Source organism: Alexandromys fortis, unplaced genomic scaffold (assembly GCF_014885135.2).
Source record: "Alexandromys fortis isolate MF-2015 unplaced genomic scaffold, M_Fortis_MF-2015_v1.1 scaffold_227, whole genome shotgun sequence".
In the NCBI taxonomy this organism is placed as follows: Eukaryota; Metazoa; Chordata; class Mammalia; order Rodentia; family Cricetidae; genus Alexandromys; species Alexandromys fortis.
This window is the reverse complement of record NW_026068109.1, coordinates 606,512-617,896: the sequence shown is the minus strand read 5'-3', so window position 1 is coordinate 617,896 and position 11,385 is coordinate 606,512. Positions and strand designations below refer to the sequence as shown.

The 11,385-nt window shown below is 47.8% G+C and overlaps 2 protein-coding genes across 2 annotated transcripts in view; both read right to left on the bottom strand.

The window, feature by feature from the left end:
- Positions 1-1,973: 1,973 nt before the first annotated feature.
- Fam220a (family with sequence similarity 220 member A) lies at positions 1,974-3,563 on the bottom strand. The gene is given in 2 exon segments (XM_050124421.1): positions 1,974-2,901; positions 2,904-3,563. Coding segments are annotated over 2 exon segments (771 nt in total). The 3' UTR covers positions 1,974-2,790.
- Smim10l3 (small integral membrane protein 10 like 3) overlaps positions 3,492-11,385 on the bottom strand; it is a 14,196-nt gene continuing 6,302 nt past the window's right edge. The window contains exon 2 of the mRNA XM_050124422.1: positions 3,492-3,640. Within this exon, the coding sequence (XP_049980379.1) occupies positions 3,620-3,640 (21 nt within the window). The 3' untranslated portion in view covers positions 3,492-3,619. The remainder of the gene's footprint in view (positions 3,641-11,385) is intronic.

The window sequence follows — 11,385 nt, the reverse complement described above, 5'->3', positions numbered from 1 at the left end:
ATGAAAAGCAGATACCACTTAACTGATGAACTTTGGTAACAGACACACACACACACATAGTTCTTCACTGACTTCCACACAAGCCCTGGAACACACTCACCCACTCACTCATCCACACAATAAATGTAATAAAAAAAATTTTAAAGAAATTCTTGTGTGTAAATTCAGCGTTCTTATGTGACTTGATTTTACTTACATACAGGTGCAAGCCGTATGTTACACAACTTAGTGTGCATCCTTGGATACTCTGATTTTTAGACTGATTGCTCTGATCTGACATAACAGAACTGGACTATGGGACTCTCTCTACACTAAGTTGTATCTGTTCACTTACTACTTGGGCTTGGAGGTCAAAGGGCAGCTCGGAGGAACTGGTTCTCGCCTTCCATGTGAACTCCCGGAATTGACGAGCATCTTTACCGGCTTAGCCCTCTCCCCAGCCCCATTTACACGTGAGCACTTCTTACTTTACTTTGCACTCTCCATAGCCTCGGCAATCACCTAATGGCTTCAAGACCTCCTCGCTCGCTCCAAAGCTTTTTAAAGAAAGGAAATCGTAATTTCCAGACGTGAATAACAACAAGTCTAACTTTTTCTACTAAGGCACAGCTGCTAAATTTACAATAATTGCATTGTTCAGTCCTTAAGGGCAAAGACCGCAGGGGATGTGGAGCAGCACAGAAACCTAGGAACCAAATTCTTGCCTAGCATGCACTAGGCTTGTGATCCACCCCCAGCACTAGATACAAAGGTGTGATGCGCATGCCTGCAGTCCCAGCACTCAGGAGGTAGAGGATGAATTGAAGGCCATCTGCAATTACATATTGCAAGTCCCAGGCCAGGCAAAGCCACACATTCTATGGAAACTTCATCTGAGGGAAAAAAAAAAAAAAGATGGCCTCATGTGGCTCAGGCTAGCCCCAAACTCGGACAACTTGGGCTTCAGGAATGCTAGGGTTACAGGTGTTCCCCATCGAAGCGATTCTGCACTACTTGTCTCAAATGCTTGTAAAAGGCCTTCTTTGAAGTCCTACGACATTCTGTTCTGCTTCCAATTCCGGGACTGTAAGTGTGAGCCACCACACCCAGCCTCCTTGGTGTTTTGAGGTCTTGTTACACAGTACGGGCTGGCCGTAACCTCTAGGCTCTTCTGCTCCTCTGCAGCTCAAGTGCCAGTCACGAGTGACCCTGCACACCCAAAGCTCACTACACATCTCTTGAGTTTTGGGGGAGGCATGCTCATGTGGGCATGGTCGTGCACAGGTGTGTGGGCCAGATCAGCCTCGTGTCACTTCTTCCACAGCCTTTTTTTTTTTTAATGTGCCTTGGGTGTTTTGCCGTGGGTGTTGGGTGCCCTGGAACTGGAGTCACAGACAGCTGTGAACTGCCATGTAGGAGCTGGGAATTGAACCTGGGTCCTCTGGCAGAGCACTCCGGGCTCTTAAATGCTGAGACAATGATTCCAGCCCCACCCCCAACATCCACCTTTTTTCATACAGGCCCTCTCACTGGCGTGGAATTGGCTAATTAGGCTGGACTGGATGGCTGGACGGCCGACAAGCTCAAGGGCTCTCCCACCTCCCGAGTGCTGGGGTTGGAGACCGTCGCAGCTACACTGGGCTGTTGTATATAGGTTCTGGGAATCAAGTTCAGGTCAGTCCTACACAGAAAGCGACTTCCTGCGTTCCTAGCCCTTTGTTGTGTTTCCTGGAACATTCCTGCTTTGTAATCCAAGTTGGCCTAGAACTCTCAAATGAGCACAGGCTAGCCCAGAGCTCACGCCTCAGCCTCTTGAATGCCGGGTGTGTGCTACCATACTCGGCCATGCTGCACTACTTCAGAACCCACAAGAGAGAGGAGAGAAAAGGGGACAAGAGGGCAAGGAAGGCAGGAGCGAGGATGGGAGGGAGAAAGAGTTCAAATGTCAGGAAGACGAAGACACTGAGAAGAAGAGGAGGAAACAGACACACACACAAAATCAAACATTTATTATGCTAAAGAACAGATTTTATTATTTTCCCAAAACACTAAAATAGCCCATGGCATAGTAATTTAGCACACAATATAAATGACATATACAGTCAGGTTCCCCTCCCCCACAGGGCTGTTCTTAAGTCTCTCTTGGGTAGGGAGCTTAAAATGTCCACTCTTTAGATGACCTTTATTAAAATTATCAACAAACCACAAGGGAGAATTACTTTAGAAAAAAATCTTAACGTAAAAGAGATCAGGACTCGTAGGGTCTGGGAAACAGGAAACACTTCATTTGCGATCTGTCTTTTGTCAGCAGAAGAGCCTCAAACTTCTCCATAGTGCCGCCACTGGAAACTGCACTCCAAGCGGAAGGAAAGGGGCACGTGAGGAAGGACGAGAGGCTGCAGGCCACAGAGTCCATACAGTGCAGAAACGGCAGAACTCATCGTGACCAGAGCAGGGCTGACAGGAAGTGGAGGGGGCAGCCTAAGATCTCCACTTCCGTGGGAAAGCCAGAGGTGAGCTGAGACAGGCGGCATCTGGGATGCTAGCCCTTTAGAACGGCTCCATGACAAAGAACTGCGCTAAATGGCTCTTGACTGACCTTGTACTGAGTAGATCGATCATTTCCTGGAAGGGTTTTCCCAGTTCTGAGTCTCTCCGAAATGATTAAAAACACGCTCAAAACCTTCTCTGCGTCAACCAGCGAGGTGTGTCTGGTCACAGCAACCAGAGCAGGAACTGAATGGCTGCAGCATACGCCAGATTTAATGCAAAAGAAACTGCAAGGCAACCTTTAAAATTAATCTGCTATTTTTATTGTTCTGCTTGTACCTTAGCTATGGCATCAGACTTGCTGATCTGGAAGACTGCAGTGACCCTACGACCAGCTGCAGACCATCTGAAGTGCTTTTTAAGCTTGAGAGAGTTTCCTGGTGGTCTGTTTGCTCTGAAAACATGGGGTTTGAACCGTTGAGGGATACACATCTGGTCTCATCTTCTGGGAGAACTTCATAATAGGCATAAGCATATGGCAGCTGGCACAGCTCAGAATGTGGGTGAGACAGTTCCGAGCTGGTGCCTGGGCCCTCAGGGACAGCACTTAATGGTTCACCCTTCAGGAAACCCATTTCCCTCAGTTTTGGATGGTCTGACCATCCTGACAACCACGACTCTCCTTTGGGGTACCGTCCACAGCTGTCTAGCCAGTCATTTCCTAGAGCATCTCCGATGCCACAGGATACCCCTGCCAGATGTTCTTCCAAAGCAGATAACAGAACCTTGCTTATGGAGGCTGCTGGAGCCAAATTTCTTCCCGTTGATTCCTTCAGATACTGAAGCACTTGGTAAAATATGAGGTCAGCCTCACTCTGGCCACGTTTCATTTCCAGGGATGCCACCACTGTGTCCTGCGACCTTCCATCAGCACCTGCGGCAGGCTCATCTGTCCAGGAAGGCACACATGCTGGGCTGGGGCTCCCCCTCCGGCTTCTCTTCTTCAGGCCACACAACAGTTTGTCCAAGTCACCTCCTTGTGACCTCCTTACGTTTGTCAAGCAAGCACCCAGGGTCTCTCTTCTACCCCTCATGCTTTGCGCTTCTGATGCAGTGAGCTGGGGTGATGTCTGTCAGTCAGCGTCGGCCTTCAGTGGATCTCAATATGAACCTAGAAAAGATAACCAGATGAAAATTCTGTGATGGGGTTAGTAAAACATCCCACACACGCAGTATCCGCAAACACGAGTTCCTTGAGGAGTGGGGCCACAGAGCTGAGCAGGAGCCAGAGAAGGAGAGGCACTGAGCACTGTCATAGGCCAGCCTGGGCTCTGCAGTGAATTTCAGCTTAGAGACGAAAACGGGAGGACCACAAGTTCAAGGCCATCCAAGCCAGTCTGGGCTATATGGGGTCCTGACTCAGATAAATACATGAATTAAGTATACAAAAAGATACAAATAACCAATCCTCCAGCCCCAAGTTAAGTCTACAAAAGAATTAATACTGTTAAGTTATAGCAAACCAACCTGCCCACCAAAATGCTAAATGAGAGAGTTTATTTCCAAGTTAAAGGGAAAAATGTAGTCGTGGGAATCAGTTCCTCAACATCTACTCCCTTCACCTCTGTTGAAGATGCTAAAGGCTCAAAATGTAACCAAGGGGTGGGAACAAAGGCTCCCGGGCATGCCCAGGATCCTCAGGGCAATCAGAAGGCATCTCCACACAAACCCTTGATTGCCTTGCTTGAGGCAGCCAACTTGCTCAATGACAATAGGCCTGACCCAGTTAGGCAGCTGTTGCCTGCTGGATGCCTGTCTCCTCACCTTCCCTAACCCAGGCTATTAATGGCCTCGGGCACCTGACAGTCCAGACTACCACTGCTTTGTAACCTAAAAATATCCTGCCCCCAATACTTTCCAAAGCAAGCTAGCAAGGCCAGTCCTAAGGGGGACAGGGAGGAGTCACGGTGAGTAGGGCAACTGGCTTGAGCAGGATCCTGTGGGCTGATGGCTCTAAGATGACCCAGCCCTGGGCTATTAGGTGGATCTTGGCACCGATGGGCCCTGTAGGGGATCAGGCTAAAGGTTGCAAATTTCTACACACTGCTGAGGATGAGGAAAGGTGCCAACAACACCCTGCTGACTGAAGCTGACTCATGGCCACACGGAGGACACATCACTGACCAGGCAAGCATCTCTGCCTCACACCTGATCCTGCGAAGTCAATTGTGCCCTACAGCCAAACCTTGTCTCCTGGCCATACATCTGCTCAAAAGCACATTCAGTAAGGAGAAGCTACACACAGCTCTGGGGGAGCTGGGCAACTCGGTATCCTCAGGAAAGGTCACAGCTTCTCATGCCGTGTTATGGACCGAGCGTGGGAAAGCACTGAGCATTCTCTTCAGTCAGCATCCCACAGGCGTGACGGCGGCGGCAAGTGCCACAGGGAATGAATGAGAGGCTGCTGGAGGTTTGCTAAAGAAAAGGGCAGAAACCCACTGACTGGGAGAAGATCTTCACCAACCCCGCAACTGACAAAGGTCTGATCTCCAAAATATATAAAGAACTTAAGAAACTAGACAGTAAAAGGCTAATCAACCCAATTATAAAATGGGGCACTGAGCTGAACAGAGATCTCTCAACAGAAGAAGTTCAAATGGCCAAAAGACACCTAAGGTCATGCTCAACTTCCTTAGCGATCAGGGAAATGCAAATCAAGACAACTTTAAGATACCATCTTACACCTGTCAGAATGGCGAAAATCAAAAACACCAATGATAGCCTTTGCTGGAGAGGTTGTGGAGAAAGGGGTACACTCATCCATTGCTGGTGGGAATGCAAACTTGTGCAACCACTCTGGAAAGCAGTGTGGAGGTTTCTCAGGAAATTCGGGATCAACCTACCCATGGACCCAGCAATACCACTCTTGGGAATATACCCAAGAGAGGCCTTATCACACAACAAAAGTATATGCTCTACTATGTTCATAGCAGCATTGTTTGTAATAGCCAGAACCTGGAAACAACCTAGATGCCCTTCAATTGAAGAATGGATGAAGAAAGTATGGAATATATACATATTAGAGTACTACTCAGCAGTAAAAAACAAGGACTTCTTGAAGTTTGCAGGCAAATGGATGGAAATAGAAAACACTATCCTGAGTGAGGTAAGCCAGACCCAAAAAGAGGAACATGGGATGTACTCACTCATATTTGGTTTCTAGCCATAAATAAAGGACATTGAGCCTATAATTCGGGTTCTTAGAGAAGCTAAATAAGAAGGAGAACCCAAAGAAAAACATATAGGCATCCTCCTGAATATTAACCTTCATCAGGCGATGAAAGGAGACAGAGACAGAGACCCACATTGGAGCACCGGACTGAAATCTCAAGGTCCAAATCAGGAGCAGAAGGAGAGAGAGCACGAGCAAGGAACTCAGGACCGCGAGGGGTGCACCCACACACTGAGACAATGGGGATGTTCTATCGGGAACTCACCAAGGCCAGCTGGCCTGGGTCTGAAAAAGCCTGGGTTAAAACCGGTCTCGCTGAACATAGTGGACAATGAGGACTACTGAGACCTCAAGAACAATGGCAATGGGTTTTTGATCCTACTGTACCTATTGGTTTCGTGGGAGCCTAGGCAGTTGCTTGGATGCTCACCTTACTAGACCTGGATGGAGGTGGGTGGTCCTTGGACTTCCCACAGGGCAGGGAACCCTGATTGCTCTTTGGGCTGACGAGGGAGGGGGACTTGATTGGGGGAGGGGGAGGAAAAGGGGAGGCAGAGGTGGGGAAGAGACAGAAATATTTAATAAATAAATAAAGAGAAAAAAAAGAAAAGAAAAGAAAAGAAAAGAAAAGAAAAGAAAAGAAAAGAAAAGAAAAGAAAAGAAAAGAAAAGGGCAGAAAGGGAGGACCTCAACAGCCAGGTGTATCTCAATGGGGCAGCAACCAAGGTCAAAGCCCGACTGGGGCTCCTGAACAGTCTGCCCAAGGCAGGCCCTGCACGGCTGGTGAAGGCAAGCTGGTAGCTCTGAAAGTCTCAAATGCTCACCTTTACCTGGCATTCAGCTCCTAGGATTTCTTTGCTACAAATTCAATCAGCTGCTCCCCAAGTCCGTCCCTGAGTCAGGTGCTGATCTGAATCCTAACGCGAGGACAGCAGAAGACAAAGCAGATGCAGTTTTCTTCCCAGTGAGTCACTAACTCACACGCACAGATGTCACCATGATACCACCTAGAGGTCAGTTTACACCAGCAAATCACTAACCCCCACACACGGACCTCACTGTGATACCACCTAGAGGTCAGTTTACACCAGCGAATCACTATCACACACGTATGGACCTCACTGTGATACTGCTCAGAGGTCAGTTTATAACCACGCCTCAGAGCATGCACCAAAGACAAACTGCTAAAATGAGGGGCTAGAGGGGCCAGGCGGTTAAGAACTTATTGTTCTTCCCGAGAACCTGAGTTCAATTCCCAGCACTCCAAAAAAGCAACTCACAACTGCCTAGGGATCTAATACCCTCTTCTGACCGCCACAGGCACACACACCCACAAATAAAAAGTTCAAATTAAAATGAAAGTAAGGGCTGTAAAGGGCTCGATTCCAGTTCCATATCCAAGAGGGGGTTGGCTTTTATTCCCAGCACGGGGGAGGTGGACAGGCAGATCCTGAATCTTGCTGGCCAGCCAGCCTAGCCTACTGGGCAGGTTCCGGTCCAGTGAGAAAGAGACAAGATGGACAGCAGGAAAGACGCCGGAGGTTGTTCTTGACCTCCACATACCCGTGCACTGCCCCCGAAAGTTAAAATGTCCAAGTGGTGGTGCATAGCTGCACTCTCAGTACTCAGGAGAGGGCAGAGAGAGGAGGATCATGAGTTCAAGACCATCCTCAGCTATTCATTAAGGCTGAGGCCAGTTTAGGGCTATACAAGAACACGTCTTTAACCTTCCTCTCAAAATAAATCACAATGGCAGAGGGCTTACCCTGACTTGCACAAAGCTCTCAGGTGGTTTGGCTTTTTTGTTTTGTTTTGTTTTTGAGGCCAGAGTCTCACTATGTAGCTCTGGGTAGCCTAGAGCTCATTATGTCGGCCAGGCTTAAGTTCAATGAAATCTACCTCTCTCTGCTTCCCGAGCGTTTATACTGGCCCTTGATTTGATCTCAACATCAACACACACACACACACACACACACACACACACACACACACACAGAGTTAAAATCAGCCAAGTGTTGTGGTACATGACTGGAACGCCATTATGGAAGAGACCAAGACAAGGAGGCTTTCCAGTTTAAGGCCAGCATGGACTACATGGCAAGAAATCCACCATAAAAACATACGAGCCAAGCCGGGCAGTAGTGGCACTTTAATCCCAGCACTTGAGAGGCAGAGCTGTGAGTTCAAGGCCAGCCTGGTCTACAGATCGAGTTCTAGGATAGCTAGGGCTAGTACACAGTGAAACCCTGCCTTGTGAATCTGACGCCCTTCTCTAGTCTCCAAGGGCATCAGGCATACAAATGGAACATATATATTGGGGTACTTATACATACACATAAAAACTGAAGCAAGCAAACCAACCATTTTTAGTTTAAGTCTTGCATGGAATATATGGTTAAGTTCCAGGACAGCCTGGGGTATAGTCAGAGCAGGGGTGGGGAGTGAGGGGTGGGAAGAACTGTCTCGGTAAAAAAAGTAGGATTGGGGAGATGACTCAGTGGGTAATATTACTGCCTGTGCTAGCATGAGAAACTGAGTTCAAATCTCCCACACTTAAACAAAAAACACTCTGAAAAGGTGGGTGGGGTGTGACCACATGAGCACCTGATGTGGGAAGGTCATTTGTCAATCTGTTGTTTCATTGGTTAATCAATAAAGAAAACTGCTTGGTCTGATAGGTCAGAAAATTAGGTAGGTGGAGTAAACAGAACAGAATGCTAGGAGGAAGTGGGGCAGACGCCATGCCTCTCCTCTCCAGGGCAGACACGATGAAGCTCCAGCCCAGGATGGACATACACTAGAATCTTCCTGGTAAGACACCCGATTATTAGATATGGGTTAAGCAAGATATGAAGTTAGCCAGTAAGAGACTAGAGCTTATGGGCCAAGCAGTGTTTAAATGAATACAATTTGTGTGTTGTTATTTCGGGGCATAAGCTAGCCAGGCAGCCAGGAGCCGGGCGGTGGGAACCTAGGGTTCAGATCATGCTAGACAAGGTCCTTTCTACCAGGTCACAACCATGGACTTGTTGCTACTGCCTTTGGGCTACCGCTTATCAGCCCTGCAGTACCCGGCTTTGAACCCGTTTTCAAACCTCTCAGGTATATACCCAGAAGCAGACGTAGTAGACGGTGGGTTCAGTCCATGTTCAACTGTGTGAGAACCACAAGGCTCTCACAACAGCTGAGCACTTTACAACCTGACTAGCAGCACGCAAGGACGGAGGACACACACCTTCCCCAGCATCTGCTCCTGTGACCTCTCCTCCTGCCTTCCACCTTGACAACAGCCATCCTAACAGGTGTGGAGTGACCTCCCACTGCTCCTGAGTGAATCTGCTTTCTCCTGGAGTCCAGGATCTTCTCAAGGACATACTGGCCATCTGTGTACCTCCTCAAAGAAATCTCTATGCCAGCTCTTCCAATGACTGGATTGAGCTACCTGGTTTTTGTTTTTTCTTTTCTAATTGTAAGAGATCTTTCTCTATTAAGAGTGTTAATCCTAGGCCGGGCGGTGGTGGCGCACACCTTTAATCCCAGCACTTGGGAGGCAGAGGCAGGCGGATCTCTGTGAGTTCAAGACCAGCCTGGTCTACAAGTGCTAGTTCCAGGACAGGCTCCAAAACCACAGAGAAACCCTGTCTCCAAAAAAAAAAAAAAAAAAAGAGTGTTAATCCTTTACCAAATTAATTCACCAACAACTGCTTTCCTCCATTCCGTGGGTGGTCTTTTGGACTTTCCTCCCCCAGGGCTATGCTGAGCTAACATTTGACCACAGAGCTGCATACTCAGCTCCTCCAAATTCATCCTTTTCCATGTAGAAATAGCATATTTATTCAATTTTATTGCATCCTAAAAAACTATCAAGTGGTGAAGAAACTGATTCTTTCCACTCCAGGTACAGACAAGAAAGGGCTGGAGCCCAGAGTCCAGCACACACCAAATGCAACCCCAGAAGTAAGCAGTTTTGGTTTTTGTTTGTTTGGATCTTTTGCTGTTTTTTTGTTTGTTTGAGACTAGGTATCTCAGTGTAACCTTGGCTGTCCTAGAACTCTCTCCATAGACTAGGCTGGCCTCAAACTCATAGAAATAGTCCAGCCTTGCCTCCCAAGTGCTGGGATTAAAGGTGTGCACCACCACTGCCGGCAGCAGCTTTTAGCTGATTTGTTCCCATCACCTCATATTTGATGGATCTCTTTTAACATTCGCAAAAGAATGAGTTCACATACAGAAACAAGTCAAGGAGTCTGCAGTGGTGACACAAGCTTAGGATCCCAGGACCCAGGAAGACAGGAAACTGATCTGGAATTCCAGTAGCCTGTGTTACAAAATGAGTTCTAGGTCAGTCTGGTGAGGCTGTCTCAAAACAACTAAGCAAAATGAAACTGACTCCAGAATACAAAATCCAGGTAAGAGGGAGGGGAGATGGCTCCGGGGTCAAGAGTGTTTGCTGCTCCTGGAAAGGACCCAAGTTCAGTTCCCAGCACCCACACCGGGTGGTCACAATCATCTGTAACTGCAGATCAGTGGATATGTCACCATTTTCTGGCCTCCACAGGCATATAAACACACATATACAAGCACATACACACACACATACTCATCAGGGGAAAAAAGAATGTAGATGCTGGGCCAAGTGAGAAGGTGCAGCAGGAAAAGTTACTTCCTACCAAGCCTGATGACCTGAATTTGATGCCCAAGACCCACATTACAGAAAAAGAGAACTGATTCAAATTACTCTCCTCTCTAGTCTACACACACACACACACACACACACCAAGGAAAAGCAACAAAGGGAGCTGCTCCAATGCACTTTGCACAAATCTACCATTTCCTTCCTGCTCACTACTCTAGCCTCCAGCTTCCTGCCATTTCAGGCTTGGCCCACGTGTGGGTCCTGGTGACAGCTCTGCCCTGTCTACACACTGCACTCCTCCGACTCAGACATCAATGCCGCAACAGCCTTCACCTTCACCAAGGTTCTGCTAAAGTGTCCCCTTCTCAATGAGCTCCTCTCTGTTTTATTCAGAATGCCAGCCAGCTCACCTTCCTCTCAGAAGACAAGAGATTTCCATGGGATGGAGAAGTTCTGAGACTGGGTGGTGTGACAACTGCCCAGTATGGAAAGATATTAATGTCCCTGAATTATACACTTAACTAGTATGATAAGTTATTTATTTATTTTTTGAGACAGGGTTTCCATGTCCCAAACTGGTCTCAAATTCACTCACAGCTGAGGCTGAGGCTGACTCTGAACTCGTGATGCTCCTGCCTCCGGCTCCTAAGTGCCAGGATCATAACCTTGCACCACAATGCCCAGCTTGCAGGATTAGCTTTGTTGTGAATTTGTCCTCCCTTAGTGTCGCTACATGCTAGGTGTGTGGTACAATGTCTGGTGAAGCAAAAACATATTAAATACAAGGGGAAGGGGGAAAAGATGTCCAAGAGGTGAGAGGGTACTGAAACCCATGAAGCTATGGATTTAGAAATAGGTTCAGAGAGGAGACAGAGTAGGCTGTGGCCTGTGACATAGCTCAGTGGGGAAATGTGCTTGCTACCATGCCTGCTGACTTGAGTTTGGACATCAGGACCCACACAGTAGGAGACAAGGGACTCCTGCAGGTTGTGCTCTGACCTCCATACACACATTATGACATCCCATGTGCACAGGGATGCACACACAC